The 17,244-nt window shown below is 38.3% G+C and overlaps 1 protein-coding gene across 1 annotated transcript in view; it reads left to right on the top strand.

The window, feature by feature from the left end:
* The window catches only part of LOC131437597 (palmitoleoyl-protein carboxylesterase NOTUM), a 29,989-nt gene extending 14,334 nt beyond the window's left edge, over positions 1-15,655 (top strand). The window contains exons 2-5 of the mRNA XM_058607053.1: positions 12,369-12,873; positions 12,944-13,240; positions 13,313-13,519; positions 13,585-15,655. Coding sequence (XP_058463036.1) covers positions 12,369-12,873; positions 12,944-13,240; positions 13,313-13,519; positions 13,585-14,627 — 2,052 coding nt within the window. The 3' untranslated portion in view covers positions 14,628-15,655. The remainder of the gene's footprint in view (positions 1-12,368; positions 12,874-12,943; positions 13,241-13,312; positions 13,520-13,584) is intronic.
* Positions 15,656-17,244: the final 1,589 nt, after the last annotated feature.

The following is a 17,244-nucleotide window of genomic DNA, read 5'->3' as shown; positions in this document are numbered from 1 at the left end:
GAAATATTGTTATTTATTCCATTTGTTTCATATTGAAACCAATATCCTAATTTGTATCACATTATAATTTAAGCCATTGAAAAACAATGTTATAAGAATAGAGACGTGCTTAATTCACCTATCAGTTCATCAATCCACATGTTTTCTGAATCAAGAGTCGCTTTTCTCTAAAAATCATCGATTATCGATTGCTTTATTGAACCAAATAGGACAAAATGTTTATCAAAATAATCAGGACAATTTAAAAAAATGTGCATAATTTTTTTAATATATTTGAGTGAGTTCAAAACCCTAATTATTGAAATATGCCGAAAAAATCGATACCTCCGTGAATAGTTGACGGATTCTTACAATCTACGTCTCGTTTGATTGGTGTTACGGTAAGATATCTAAATTTGGATTTTTCAGTTTTTAATGTCAATTGTGACAGATATTGTCAAATTATTAAATAAAAGTTTGTATTATTCGGAAAGCAATCATCAGATAAGATATACCTACTTCCTGGAAGAGCTTTGATTCGCAACTAGTTTGGTCAAAATTGGTTCAGCTTTTTCTGAGATTAAAACCTCTTTATTTTGCACACACATTCGTACACACACACACACACACACACACACACACACACACACACACACACACACACACACACACACACACACACAGACATTTGCTCAGTGCGTTTTCCAAAGATTGAGCGAACTCTTAACCTATTTCAATCGAAAAAAGTGCCAGGGAAGCCAGTTCCATCGAGTATAACAATGGTTCATTTGATTAAATAACGCCAAGAAATCGACGCGATTGTAGATCGAATGGCAATAGATGTGTAAGGTACTAGATTTGAAGACCGTTTGGGCATAAGTTCGTGTTGAGTTATATATATGTAGTCGTTTCAATCGTGGGTTATGAAGTCGAGAGCTAATATTTCAAATATCTTGCTATCAGAGATGTCTATCTCCTCTGTGTGACGAAGAGCAAGCAAAATTTCTCCCCTCGCACTGACAACTTCAACGAGAGCTCTTCTCTTTCACATTTATACACCACTGTTGTATAAAGTGTGCAAGCATCATGAATGCGTTTGTTTATTTCCTTTTACCTCTTCCACTGAATCGCACCAAAGTGCTAAAGCATTAGCTAATAAATTCTCTGAGGTGGATGCAGATACTTTCACAGAGGTGTACACGCCGGTGAGCACTCTGCTGTATGGTTTGCGTAGAAGAAGCGTGGACACGCAAAATCAGCAAAATAAAACAATTTATCGTAAAATTTTCGGTTTTTCTTGCAAATTTAGCATAGCAAGGCCAGACCCAAGTAACAATTTTTGTTACGCTAGCTTGTTTGTGACTAGTTTGCAACCAGATATTTGAGTGATTGTTACTAATATCTAACCACTTGCATGACTCAAAAAGCGCAGTTTCTACTAGTTGTTAGGTCGGCTAAAAATAAGTTGTCGTTACGTTGTAATGTCATACTGAAAGAACTTATTTTTTCATAACTTGAAAATAACTTGTTTTCAATTAAACTAGTTGAAACTTAGTCACCATCGACATTATAAACATTGAATGAATACAGAACACTTTTCTATCATCAATAAAAAAACAGAAGAGTACTTTAAATCACAAACTTGATACAAGGTACAAATTTCACAACGATTTTCAAACTGTCGAGCGGAATTAAATTTTACTTAACTGTTTTTTATGCGCCTTCAATCAATCTGTTTATAAAGATATAACAAAAAAACAGGAAAATAACACTATGTTCAGAATGCTCAAAATTATTCCAAGTAGAGTGATTTCTCATCATTTTTAAATCATATATCATAAGAATTATAATATTATCACAATCGATGTTCAATCCCTATATTATTTTCTTCGTGTTTATGACAGTGCATAGAACAAAAATGACTATTCTGCCTTTCACTATTTTCGGCAAAAAGTAGTTTTGAAACAAGTATTATCCTGGTTTTATTTATGTTTCATACACTTCTTGAGACTCCATATTGTGTTTGCCATATTCGAGCCAACAAAAGTTGTTTTGTTTACATTTTCGTTATCATAACGTTGGGAAAACCTACCGATAACTATCTGAATCAATGAAGAAATTATATGTTATAATCTTATAATATCTAAGTTATTACTACATCAATTCACAGTAACGATTTACATATACGCTTACGTATTTATAATGATTTCGCAACGGAAAATGAACCTTTTTTCAACTAGTAGCTAAAAGCATAGCTGTGATTAAAGATATGTTAGAATCAAGTAACGATAACTTACAAATGATAGTTAGTTCAATGTTTACGTTATAAAGAAACACTGCTGTCACCTTGTTTTAACCAGTATAACATAAAAAACATGTTCGTGCTCTTGTTGCAACACAGTTGGGTTAAGTGGTATCAAAACTAGTTACGGGTTGCTACTATTGAAGTCAAATAAACTTATTTTCAACTAGTAGCTAGAAGCATTGTTGTGATTAAAGATATGTTTGGATTAAGTAACGATAGCTTGTAAATTATATTTAATTCAATATGACACAAAGATGTTATTATTAATTATTATTATTGGAAACCTAATTAACTATTTCGTAACTAGTTATGTTATGATGAAACATTGCTGTCACCATGTTTTAACCAGTATAACATAAAAAACATATTCGTGCTCTTGTTGCAACATAGTTTGGACTTTGTCGTATCAGAACTAGTTGCGGATTGCTACTTGTGGATCTACTCTCTTCTAATTGAAGTTCACAGAAGAGTTCGCTCACCATCACGCGCCAGTGGTCACTTGGGTGTATTTAGACGAGAGCGCGTGTGAGCGATTCATGCGAAGAGAATGTGTTTCACTCCCGCCAGCTGCTTTAACCACAAGCACACACTCAAATGCTGTCTATTCGACACTGAGAAGAAGTGCGCTTTCCTCTTTGTGCGGTGCTTCGTTTTTTGCATCCTTGTTGTGAACAAGAATCTGACTCCAGCGTGTATCACTTTGGTGAAATGCCATCTCTGCTTGCTTTACCTATACTTGTAGCAATAAGTAACTAGTTGTTATATAATCAAGTCCAAACTATGTTGCAAAAAAGCACAAACATTGTTTTTGTGTTAAACTTGTTAAAACAAAGTGACAGTTTCTTCATAAAATAATTGCTTACCAAATATATATTTAAGATTACAATCACCACATCTTTTTGTCATATTGAACTAATTATCATTTAAAAGTAATCGTTACTTAATTCAAACATAAATTTGATCACAGCTTTAATTCAGCTACTAGTTAAAAATAGGTTTATTTGATTGTTGCAAAACCATTCTGAACACGAAAGCGCATTCGCAAATCGTTATCGTGAATTGACGTAGCGGCAACGTAATGGTAACGAAACTGCAACAAAACACATTTTTGTTGAAGGCTAGGGGTGAACAGGTGGTTTAAATACTGCAAAAGTTTTATAACGTCAATAACAAGAATATTACATCATTTCTTACACGTTCTTTGAAAAAATCCAATTTGCTTCAATGTAAAATATGAAGTTAGATGCAAGTAACAATCACTAATTTTGTTGTTGTTGCAAACTGATCACAAATACGTTACGGTAACAAAAACTGTTAGTTGGGCAGAGAAGAACCTACTGAAGTGCCTTCGAAATAGATTGCTGGTGTCAAGCAAGGTGTGATGATTGAATTTCGCCGAGTGACATATGATATATTGATTCAACCTTAGATTAGCTGAATTAGTTTCTCCTTTTTGCACACCGGTAAAGGTTTGAAGAAATAGTATATTTGATTTTATCAAATGTGTCGATAGCGAACTATCTCAGAAGTGATTTTAATCAAAGACATCATATTAACAAGATATCCAGCTCACACATTTCCCGAACAAAACATTGGGAACATCCTGTTTTGCGAGCATGGCGCCCTCAGGCGAGTTCGCATCGAATCTCGTACCTAGAAGTAGGGAAAAGAAATGTTAAGTTTGTGCGTGTCAAAATAGCAGCACTGCGCACCCATATAATTGACATGATATGTTGAATGTGATGCCGTGCGATGACGTTACTGAGCTGAAGACTGATTTCGCCCCAAGCTGACAGGGTCTGCTTTAACGTAAGGCTCTGTGGTTTTCTCTTAAATTTTTCATGAAGTGAAACATTTATTCCTATGCTCAAAGTAGCGTAATGTCACACTCATTTAGACGCATTCTATCGGTACCAAAAAAATGACAAAAGGAATTAATTTTAAATCGTTTTTTTTCTGACCAAGCTGCAGCAATTTCACTCCAATGTGCGCTAAAAGAGTGCATCTTTGTTGTGCGTATGCATTAAAAATCCGCAGCAGCAGAAACACGGTATCACCTGGCAAATTTCTGTAATTTAGCTACAGTTTTAGCCTATAATAAAGAAGTCCGATGATCGTGCCGCTGCCACGTTGATATCGGCACCGGTATTGTTATTATTACATTACATGGTTGATCGGGAGACGAGATTTGGAGCAAATGGGTGACAACGAAGCGTTTTGCGTGTACGGAAGTGATAATTTAGCGTATACAAGCAGCATACCGTTTATTGTATAGTAACCTTTTGGGTTTGTGGTGCTCATGTGTGAAACCTGAAATGTTCATAACATTTCTATGCTCATAACGAGTTTGGGAAAATGTTAATAAAAAGATCTGATTGTCATGGATCAAATGACCATAGAAAAAATGTACTGGATAACCAGAAGACTCCTCTCAAGGTCTTCTCGTTTAAAATCAGACATAACCTAACGCCTGCAAACTAACAGCCCGCAGATCCAGTCCTCGACTGACCGACACCAGTGCGCTGGTTCGTCAGGCTAGTCCGGAGATTCCAGCCGGTCGTCCCCTAACACATATACAGGCTCACCGGTGTGTTCTGTCGTTCGTCCGTTCATTCGTTCGTTGAGAAAAGAGAGACTGTTATTTCTTGTCGGCAAAATTCCTTTGATCTTTCGTTTGTTATGTTTCTTTTTTCTCGTACTCTAGCAGCACCCCACGACCGTGTGGAGCCCAGTTTTACGCTTTTGGTCGATTTTCATTCTCCACCCTCCTCGCCGACTGCGAAGCGCGTGATTTTAGGTTGTAGTGGGCTCTTGCTCGACGGTAGGCAGGGAATAATAGCGGCCAGATACCAATGTTTGGGTGTCAGCGAGATAGCGAAAATAGCGAGAGGGAGAGCGCGTCAGGGACATCATATGACGAAAATATTGTAGGTAATTTTCACGTGACCGTAAATCACCGAACTGGCCGTTGTCGTAGCTGTCTCATACGTTCAGAGTCGAGCCGAGAGTCGGTGGTGGAAGATTTCGAGTACTCGACAAGCCTGATATTCCTGTTGTCATTGTTTTTTTTTGTGGTTGTTGTTGTTGTCTTGTGAGAATTTCTTGACAGTAGTGATATGCGAAAAGCCGCCACATACCATAACGAGATGCCGGAGACATGACCGAGGCAACGACATACTTGCTAAAAGATCAACCTCGTTCCAATCTGCAGATGGAATTCGCGCCGCAGACTACACGGTGTGACACAGACCGGTTGACAAGGCGCAAAATGCGCCTGTTCAGTCTAAAGACCGGTTTTTTATGGCGTTTATCAACTTGCGTAACGATGCGGTGTCGCCTTCATATCAAACAGACGCTTATTTGTATACAATATACATATTTAGGTACAAATGGTATGGTTTGGAATGGATCGACAATTACCTTTATTAAATTGTTTGCCCCTCCCGACGATGATCCGACCGAAGATCGGTAGCGGATCACTCAATAATTAAAAGTATAGTTCATGTGAGGGTCCATGCTTTGGAAGATGTTCGTGTCCCGATCTGTAAGGATTTCACGTTGAAATGTAGTACCGAAAGTTCACTTTGCTCATCGTTTATGTCCGGATCAGTTGCCTTTCACCAACAGCACCGCAACAACCATGGTAATCTTTTTTGGTACATCGTAAAAGTGTCCAATTGTTGTTGAAAAATCGAATCCCGTAAAGCAAACAGTGCGGCATTTCGCGGAAAAATCACTCCGCACAGTGGCAATCATCCAGAAAGGAGTGAGTTCAATAAATTAATCCGCACTACAAGGGGTAAGGTGCTTTGATGTGAGTACGATTCGGCCAGGCCCGGGCACCGACCGATCGCGAGAGGGGGTCAAAATTTGTTTGTGCTCTGGATCGTCGAATTACCCTGGTGGCAGTCGGATAGCAATGAACACGTCCGGTCCGCACAGGTTCCCTGCCGAGAGGGCGGCTTCGACGCACATATCGGCAAATCGGTGCCGTGATTTACGGCCCAATGGCGTCTGCAGGCGAGCAGGCAGTGTCGGCAATGCTCTTGAAATTCGAGCTCTCCAGCTGATAATTAATTGTTGAGCAGGTTTCGCGGCGGCTTGGAATGCAAACCAACACGATTGCTTTGTCAAAGAATGTGCCGACAGTCGTTGTCCGCCCGTCGGGGTCCGTTCGACATAGTCGGCGGCAGCGGCGACGTCGGCACTTTAGCGTTGGCGCAGCAAGATTTATTCTCTGTGTGATCTCGCAGACAACAGGCTTCTCGTAAAAGAACAACAAACAGATATCTAGAAGGCAGACTGCCGGTTGATCCTAAGTAAACAAGCTCCAAGAAATAGGTGTGAAAGCTGGAGTTTAACCGAAGAAGATGAATGGTACCGGTACCTGGTACTGGGAGCAAATATTGAGATTATACCGCACTATATGCTCTTCGTCTAACAAGGACTTGTTTGTAATCCTTGTGCTTGCGGTTGGGAATTCTCATACCCGCAAACAAGAACAAGGTTCCATTCTTTGACCGCAGAAAGAAAATCTGTAAAATAAACAGATGAAGCCGAACGGAGATGGAAGATGTGGCGAGAAAGAAAATAAAGTGCAATCGGCTTGATGCGCAATCGTGGAAGCAGGATTTTGAGGAAGTACCAACCACAGTGAGACCTTAGCGCGACGGTCTGGTGGCAGCCGGAGAGGAAAATCTGACATAAAGCGGATGAGAAGAAAAACAACCACTTGCCGACAACGCGGCGGAGAGTTGAGAGAGTTTTGTAATGGAAGAGTAAGATAGAGAGAAAGAGAGAGCTTGAAGATTTTCAGTCCCATCCAGTGCTACCGATAATTAAGATTTTTGCTATACAATAATTTCTTTGATTCGTTGACTACCATTAGGAATTGTTAGATGAACTCACAAGTGAACTGGTGATGAATGAAGTTGTTGGTTTGTTTACAGCTTATTCTACTCTTGAATGACATGGAATGATATTTCAATGAAGTTTTATCGAAATGACGATGCGAAATGACATCGAAAGACCGATATATTCCATTTTTCACGTTAAAAAGTTTTTTTTTAGAAGCAGCAGAATTCTTGAACATTCCAAGCCAATTAGAGAAATCTCAAGCCTATTTTGGCCTACTTGATACGATGATAAGTGCTGTGATTAATATTACATATACAGGATATACCGACTTTTGACCGGAGCCCCGAAGATCCCTAGTTTTTTTTTTGTTTATACTATCGAAGATGCTTGTGCCAATTTCAACCAGCTCATTTGAAAGCTACTTTTGAATCATAAGAGCAAATTCAGCAGCTAGAAGTTCTATATGAAAGATCTATAATAGAACAGAAACTGGAACAAACGTATCCCCAGCAAGCCGTTCTAGTTTTATTTATTCGACCAGTTTTTCTGTCAAATTTAAAACTGGTCTACGATGCCGTTCTATTTTTTGTGTATTTGAAACACTGCTGGGACTGCCAGTTTTTCTTGTTATAAAAATCAGATTTAAATTTTGTAACTGACATAAATTAAGCATCTAGAACTAGAACACTACTGAATGTGCCCTTAGGACACGTTCAGAAGTCTTCCAGTTCTTTGTTTGTGCATAATTTATGTCAGTTTTAAAATTAGAATCTGCAAATTATAACAAGAAAAACCGGCAGCCCTAGCAGCGTTTCACTTGACAGTAGAACTGTTTGAATAAACAAAACTGAAACGGTTTGCTGGAGATACGTTAGTTCTAGTGATAGTTCTGTTATAGATCGCCAATATAAAACTTCCAGCTACTGAATTTGCTCTTAGTGACGATATGAAAGCTAATGGCAGACACTTCCGCTTTCGGAGATATAATCGTAGAAGTCACACAACCTACAAACCGTCAAAGTCAAAGTCTTGGCATTACAATTTCATTTTTGTGGAATTTGGCTTTTCGGTTTCAACAGACTTCGCGGACGATTTATAATGTACAGAATCACTAATTCTTTCTATCTGTTGAATTTTCTCGAAAAAACCTGAGCTTATTTAGCTGAAGTTTTGGGCTTTTTGAAAACTGCTTTTATGTTTGAATGGCATATGGAAGCCACTTCCCCGTTATAAAGAAGTAAACGGATAAGTGACGTAACCGACAAAGTGCGTTGATCTCTATCCACAACATTTTCTTAATTACGGCTCAACCCATGTAGTCAATCTTAAGTGCGATTCGAACTTACAATGTGGTCTTGTATCAAGGGTAAACAGATCTAGTTTAAATGTATTATTGCTGTTGGAAGTTTGGAAACTGAACGTTGGAAATTTGGAAACCGAACTAAAATGATAATTTTAGTAAGCATGTTAGGTATTATCTTCCCGTTTATATGACAAATAAGTTTACTAATATTTCTTACAACCAAAATCACAGAATGGCAGAAGCAAATTTCATCCTTAGAGTAATACGCCGAGCGTAATAATATTAAGGTTAAAAATCACCAACCAACATAATAGCACAGACTAACAGACATGACAGTATGAGTAAATTCTAATAAAAATTATTTTTCGTGATGCACTAGTTCCACCTATATTGTACTGCGCGAACTATTTACTATCTGTACACCCCTTGTGTTATGTAAAAGTTTTTTTACTAGTTGGTTTCCCCTCGTTTGTCAACACCGATCAGCTGCTTGCAGGGATGCCTGATTTCATCAAAATATTTGAAAATGAATCGTCACAATGATTTATTGGATTACGTTGATAATATATTTAACTTTTTCTTGATGTTGGAGGGTAACCATTTATTCGACTCAAATTTGTTCATCTAGACTATTTTTTATTGTGTTGGTAGTTTTCACCCGAAATTAAGTGGCGGCAGACCAGAAGCAAGTAAATATTGTAACAAAACGGGTTCGATTTTTTATTGAGTTGGAGGATGAGAAGTAGGCGCAATTATGTATATAGTTTAGGCAATATCAAAGATAAACTCAAGATAGAGTAGTCTGCGATTTCTTAGGTATCATTTGAATAGGACCCCTCGATGATTGTTTATGTTTGGAAAAATATCAAGTTACAGTATGAACGATATTGAGAAATTTCGCTTTATATCAGTGATTCTTAGAATAAGAAAGTGAAAACTACTTAGAACCATTGTCTAGAATTTATTTAGTTTGTTATAGCCTCATCCCATGAAGCATCAGTTGTGGCAAGAAATCATTATATGCTGAATGTAAACATATGTGTGCTTCCTTTCTAACTTGTATTGTTTCCATGGCATTTTGTCGGAACTAGTCGACGCTTGTTAACGGAGGGTCAATAAAATTACATTATTACTGAACCAACTGGCTCACGATTACTGACCCAACATTTTTCAATGAAACGTATGGAACATTGTAATCTTCAGTTTATCTTTGGCAATATGTATTAAATCTGTATCCTGCATGAAATTCGCATGGACGTATACAAATCAATACATTACAGGTAATTCTGTATGAATGGCAACTCTGTTGGTAAATGAAAAAAATAAAGACAGTCTAGATGACAGACATGATGTTTTTGATAGGGTAACGTGGCGCCATCATGACACATGTGAGTACTGTCCCAAATAATGGAATATTCGAAATGACCGTTAAAATGATTGAAGAATCTAATTTGAGTGTCCTGTCTGTTAGTCTGTGATAATAGGTTGTCAATGTATGTATTTAACCTTGGCAACACTAAGTGTTACCCGGTGGATTTGATGTTTTAATCATAAAGTTTGACATTTTCGACTTACCATCTTCAGAACAATCTGTCATTTAAGCGCTATTTGTTTTGTTTACAGTGAGTTGACAATTTTACCACAACAAAAAAAAAAATCGCTCAAAAAAGTCTCGTGTCGATTAATGCAAAGATATGCTGAAAAAAACGGTGTTTTTCAGTATAAACGACTTGTTTTTTCGGTATAAACGGAGATATTGCTACCGTTGCTTTGGAGGATTATAAGATCGTCAATTCTTATTGGTATACCACCATTTTTTCATCACGATAATGTAAACTCTCACACATCGACTTGCCACCTAACGACTTCTATTTGTTCCCTTCCGTAAAGAATGAACTGCGTGGAGAGCGATTCAATACTCCTAAAGAAGCTGTTGAAGCGTTCAAAGCTCAAGAAGAGTAGAACAAATGCTATGCAAATTGGTTCAAGTGTATTGATCATATTGGGGAATATTTTGAAAAACAATAAAACCATTTCCGATCACATATAATACATTTTTTGGCAAAATACATAAGTAACAATCCTCGTATTCATATTACCAATCCCATTGTTATTGCTGTTCCCATTTCTATTCCTATTCTTATTTCTACTCACAATTTCAATCCTATACCTATGGTGACCCCTAGAATAAGAAAATTTTGGTTGCAAACAGGTTTGGAATATGTTGCCGCAACGTAATTTGTTCTTTGGGTTTGTTTTGATTGTGAAGTTACGATCCTCGATTTGAAGCCTCTAACTCATTCAGAAAGGACTAAGGTTATGATATTAGCATTCTGCGGATGTGTGCTTTTTTATTGCGAATATTTCCTCAGCAAATAAATTCATTGTCATCCAACATTCAAGTATGTGAATAGTCGATTATATTCTGCCATCCATCATGCCTTTCTTGAACTACCGGCGCCAAAATCTGTATTGAGAAACGTGTTCAAACTATAAGAAACTTTATAATCGAGAACATTGAAACAGATGAGGCTAGAAAGTAAAATCAAACAAAAGAAAAATCAATGGCGGCACATCGATATTATCGAGCTGATTGATGAACTGACTGAGACTATCGATGCGGCCGAAGTGTTGCATGAGCGCGATGGTTGAAGCGGTGCGGTGTAGATTGCAAGAACAAGAAAATCTGACATGCCATGCCATGCCAGGGGACGACCATGATGTTCGAACTAATCTCCATGATCCATGGTCCATGATGATCAACCGTAGTCCTGTGCAGCGAGTATGACCAGTAGCAGCAATATTCTTGCGGCATGGTGAGAAAGAGAGGCACAAAACAACATGAAAACAGCACAAAGTACCGCCTTCAGGTTGGCTACCGATACGCTACTTCTTCTGCTACTGTTTGGGGTTTTGTAAGCATGATTGGATGGCCAACCCGCCGTCCAGAGCTAAGACTGTGCCTTATTAAATATATTATGAAATAAAAAAAACCGCCGTCTTCGCTGTGCTAGAAATTATGTTACATTTTGCGTGGAAGCTACGTTGGCGTTTAAATATTCTGAAAGGGAAACTACCTTATGTTGTAATTACTTGTTTGTTCCAATGGAGAACATGTATTATTAAATTGGATTGAACAAAATTTAGAAGCTTGTACATGAAATAAATATGAAATCTATCTGTAGTCAAAACCTATGAGATAATTTGTATTTTAATTTATATAATAATACAATTGCTCTTTTGTTCTGTAAGTTTAATCTATAAAATTGACAATTTTTAACATGATTAGCAATTGCTTAAACGAGCAAGTCTAGTTGTTATTTCGTTCTTAGTCAAGTTCAGCCTAGATTTCACATATACTTGAACATTACCGGGATGAATTGCAACAAACGAAATCTCATTTCACACAACCAAAGATATATGGAACAAACCCTCTCTGTAAGCATTTCTGAATTAAAAAGGCTTGGATTACTGTTTTGAATGCGTTTAAACTGAGCCAATTTGTTGCGAAAGCTCATTGCTTGTATATTGTACCCTTCCAGTATCCGATAATATAGTTATAACGATTTGATGAAATTACTTGCAACAAATAGATTTCACCTTTTTTAGTCGAATTGGTCTCTCAATCCGAGAAACACTTTTGGTTTGTCATTTTATAGACGTTTATAAAGTTTCATCCAAGTCGGAGTAAATCGATCTTGATTCGTTTCTGCTTGTTAGTTTTAGAAACTTCTCAATTATATTTACAGAATTAAGTGGCAATGACAGTTCAATTTGAACTGCTAATGCAATGCGAAGTCGAAGTCAGAAGAATGAAAAAAAATGTTTGCATTTTTCTTTAACCAGTTACTTTAGTTAATTTACTTATTGATTGTTCTTTTGATTTAATTAAATCCGCATTTTTGTTCTCATACCGATTTTTAGGCAACCATCGCAACCATGGTCCTGATTGTGACGCATTCCATCGGTCCCTGTCAATGCCGGGCCGCCATGGCAGGAATAAATGGGAATCAAGCGAATGGCGGCGGTAGTCGTCTACGGATGGCCAATATTTCCATCGAAAGTAATTCGATTCAGCGATTAGTTGGTGAAACGGCAGCCGCTCATGAAATGTCATTATCCGGTGCGCTGTTGACGGGCGATGCAGTCGTCAGTTATAACAGTGCTGGCAGTCACGGTTCGAGCAATAATCCGCCCCCACCGAGGATGGTTCAGAAGGAGCTGAAGAGGGTGTTTTTATCGAACCGAACGGTGACTTGCAACGATGGATCCCAGGCGGGATTCTATCTGAGAAAGTCTCCCGGATCTAGGCGGTGGGTGGTGTTTTTCGAGGGAGGTTGGCATTGCTACGATCATAAATCGTGCCGTGCCAGATGGTTGAAGCTACGTCACCTAATGACCTCGGCACAATGGCCTGAGACAAGAGATGGTAAGAGTTTGAACTTTTTCCTCGGAAAATTGTTATATTCTATAATATGTGATTCTCCATTTCTTCACAGTTGGTGGACTCCTATCACCATTGCCTTCGGAGAATCCTTACTGGTACAATGCAAATCATGTATTTGTGCCCTACTGTAGCAGTGATTCATGGAGCGGAACTAAGGTCAAGCCGGATATGCGAGATGGGCTACGTTTCATGGGATCATTGATCGTTCGGCAAGTGATTTCGGATTTGATTCCACTTGGCCTGGGCCATTCGCAAGGTGCCGATCTACTGATGGCAGGCTCTTCGGCCGGTGGACTTGGTGTGATGCTTAATCTGGACATGGTTAGAAGTTTTCTGCAAAACGAAAGAGGTATGCGTTGTAGATTTTATTCCTTCTGCTGAATTCAGATGTACTGACTGAATAAATGTCATTGCTTCACAGGATTGACAGTGAGTGTGAGAGGTGTGAGTGACTCTGGTTGGTTCTTAGATAGAGAACCTTACACTCCTGGAGCTCTGACTGCCTCTGAAGCCGTTCGCCAAGGCTGGAGAATGTGGAATGGAGCACTTCCACCGGCCTGTGTCACAGAACATTCCAAAGAACCCTGGCGTTGCTATTTTGGTCATCGATTGTACAACACACTGAAATGTAAGTTTGCAGAAAACTTTTATTGAAGATTTACAATGACTTAATCTATCTCACCTTTCTTACAGCACCCTTATTCGTCTTCCAATGGCTGTTCGATGAAGCCCAGATGCGAGCTGATCACGTCGGTGCTCCGGTAACACCCCAGCAGTGGGATTACATTCACGATATGGGCGGAGCACTACGGGAATCGCTGAACAACGTGACGGCGGTATTTGCTCCTTCCTGTATCGGCCATTCCGTGCTGACGAAGCGGGACTGGTTGAATATCAGGATCGACGATATCAGTTTGGTTGATGCAATGCGCTGTTGGGAACAGTCAGACGTGCGTGAGAAGCAGGTTCAGAGGCGACAATCGAACAGAAATCCTAATCCACAGAAGCTGCGCAGGAAGCATAATGGCGGGAGACAGAAAAAGCAACCGAACGATATGGGCAGCAACGGTTCTACGGTGCAGCAAAATGGTGAACCGAAGAGACCCAAGCTGACCAAAGAGGAGCGCGAAAAACGACGCCAGGAAAGGCGGGAGCGCCAGAACCAACGTCGAATAAATCGATTGAACAAGAACAACGGGCGAGAAGGTGGACGGAACCACACTCGCCATCAGCAAAAACATGAAGAATCCCAATCAACAAATGTTCCTAGACTAGAACGGTCACCAAATAGTATCGGCAACGGTAATAATAGTCTTAACAGTAGTCTTAACTCAAATAAACAAAACCAACCACAGCTAAACGTTCGACATCGGTTGCGGAATCAGAACAAGAAACGTCTGAATCATAAAAATCGGAACCGAAAGAATATGAACAATAACCGGAAACATCGACAGCAGCAAAACCGGAACGCTGCAATGGCCTTTGGGCAGGATATCGCCGAACCAAAGAAGTGCTCGTTGAGGCTACTGGAACGATGTAGTTGGCCCCAGTGTAATCACTCCTGTCCGACGTTGACGAATCCGTTGACCGGTGAAGAGATGAAATTTCTCGAGTTGCTGGCATCCTTCGGGTTGGATATGGAAGCGGTAGCTACTGCACTTGGCGTCGATATGCAAACACTCAACAACATGGATCATGCGGAACTGGTGAACCTCTTGACGCAACAGGTCACGTAGCATCAGACTACGAACATTGGAAGATTGTGTACATAGCTGGACAAAAGTAATAGATAGGCGATAACTTATTTGCATGTTAGCTGTAGTTGATATATAGAGAAGAATTTGATTGAAAAATTTAATCAGATGAATTTTATATTTGAGCAAGATGTGTTTCTAAGTTCAAAATTTTATGGTTAGCTTGATGCATGTCTCTGATGGCTGACCATCCTTTTATTACGATTCGGTCCATGTTTAATTTAGAAATGCAGCTCACTTTTGTTGAGATTAACTGTCAATAGATAGTGTACATATTGTGCTTTAAGCAGGGTAGCAGAGCGACAAAACAAACTAAACCAGACTGAATCATAAATTAAAACTATTTATTTCTTATATTGCCAATGCACGTGTAAAGAAAATATTCTATAAAGAAAACCAAGCCCCAATTTTATAAAAACCTAGAATAGCGACAATTGCCCCAGTACTTAGCGCCTTAAGAGATAATATTCTGTAATATATTAAATTGTACTCTTAGATGGAATACCGCCTAAATGAATTGAGTTGTATTTATTTTGCTTTAAGAAACCAGTCTGTAAATACTAGAACCCTAAGCCACTCGAAATTACTACCTCACCGATCACTAGCATAACAGCACACTAATGCCACTATCCGCTACATAGTACAGCACTCGAATAGTAAATGAGCAACCTAATTCGAAACAAAGTGAACAGACTGCAAACGAATCATATATTGTACCTGCTATTAGTCATAGTTGTAAAAGTACTAGCAATGCTTTGATTTTTCGACCTCCAGTGCTCGCTCACTCCTGGCTGCTTCGTAGTTGCATCAGAGAAAAGTGGGATTTTTTAGAAACCCGTCTCCTTTTTAACGATCGGTTGCTTATAGAGAGAGAGGGCACACGAAATTTGTTTCTTTGTCTCTGTTTACGAGAAATTCTAGATGGTAATGAAATTGTATATAGTAATTTATACGACCACGAATGACAACACTGTAATCAGCGTATTTGTTGAACATAAATCAAAAGCCAAGTGAAGATACGATAACTAAGAATAAAAACGTATTGAATAGTTTATACTTGCTTCTATTTTTTTTTGATTTACTACCAACTGTTTGAGAAATCTACTCTCCTTCTGCAAAGAATTAAGTTGTTGGCGAAATGCTTTGTGTCTCCCTTTCATATCAAACAACACTCGTCTTTGACCTAGCAGATTTGTTGAATGTGATACCACCTACGGTCTCCGTATGCATTGATGATTATTGTATTTGAACAGTTAAACTTGAATTACTGGAACTGGATTATCAAACTTAAAGTAACACCACAGACTAACATATATGACAGTATGAGACAGTATGAAATTCTTATAAAAATAATTTTTCGTGATGCACTAGTTCCACCTATATTGTACTGCGCGAACTATTTACTATCGGTACAGCCCTTGTGTTATGTAAAAGTTTTTTTACTAGTTGGTTCCCCCTCGTTTGTCATTATCGATCAGCTGCTTTCAGGGATGCCTGATTTCATCATAATATTTGAAAATGAAAAATTAAGTGGCGGCAGACCAGAAGTAAGTAAATATCGTAACAAAACGGGTTTCGGTTTTGTATTGCGTTGAAGGATGAGAAGTAGGCACAATTCTGTATATAGTTTTGGCAACATGTATTAAATCTGTATCCTGCATGAAATTCGCATGGACGTATACAAATCAATACATTACAGGCAATTCTGTATGAATGCCAACTCTGTTGGTAAATGAAAAAAATAAACACAGTCTAGATGACAGACAGGATGTTTTTGATAGGGTAACATGGCGCCATCATGCCATATGCGAGTACTGTCCAAACTAAAGGAATATTCGAAATGACCGTTAAAATCTAATTTGATTGTCTAATTTGATTGTCCTGTCTGTTAGTCAAAGTAGATCGAAAAGGGACAATTTGAAAAGGGTCTTCTAAAGGTCAGCCCATTTTTGTGTTTAGGACACAAATCCGATATTAATTTTCCTAACGTTTTGTCACTGATCAGTCGTGAAGAACATTACAATTTCTGAAAATCGATTTTGTAAATAATATTTTGAAAGAATTCTTTTTTCAAACTTCTCGGTCTGACAGAATGATGGTGTCACAAATTAAAAATCTCTCTTGCATGGAGCGATTGTTAAGAATATCGTGTGTTGATAAAACATTGTTTTCTGATTAAAATAATACTGTGCAAGCAATGAAATGGATTGGGCTCTACTTACTTCAAGCATATTAACCATGATTAACTGGTAGGCTGAATTTAAATATTGTCGTTCAAATGTTCCGGAAATTGTCCTAACTGTTCATTGCATCGTCATAGAAAATCAAAAAGTGAAGTTGCATGAGATGGCTGCATCGTGAAGATATCAAAAGAAATTCACAATTTTGCATGATTATCTGGATATTAAAATCATGTTTGCAAAACAACTTATCGTTATAAGTTATGAAGTTTATACAGAAGTGCAATGCAATCTTTGTGAAATTTGAACTACTGTCCAATTTCATCCGTATCCGTGTCTCAATTTCTGTTTTAACAATGTTTTCTCAAAAGAAATAATGTAGTGATAACAAAATTTCTCTTGTGTGCAGATCTTGTCAG

The sequence above is a fragment of the Malaya genurostris genome, chromosome 3 (assembly GCF_030247185.1).
Source record: "Malaya genurostris strain Urasoe2022 chromosome 3, Malgen_1.1, whole genome shotgun sequence".
Taxonomy (NCBI): Eukaryota; Metazoa; Arthropoda; class Insecta; order Diptera; family Culicidae; genus Malaya; species Malaya genurostris.
Note: the sequence above shows the minus strand (reverse complement) of the source record. Positions and strands in the feature narration are given on the sequence as shown.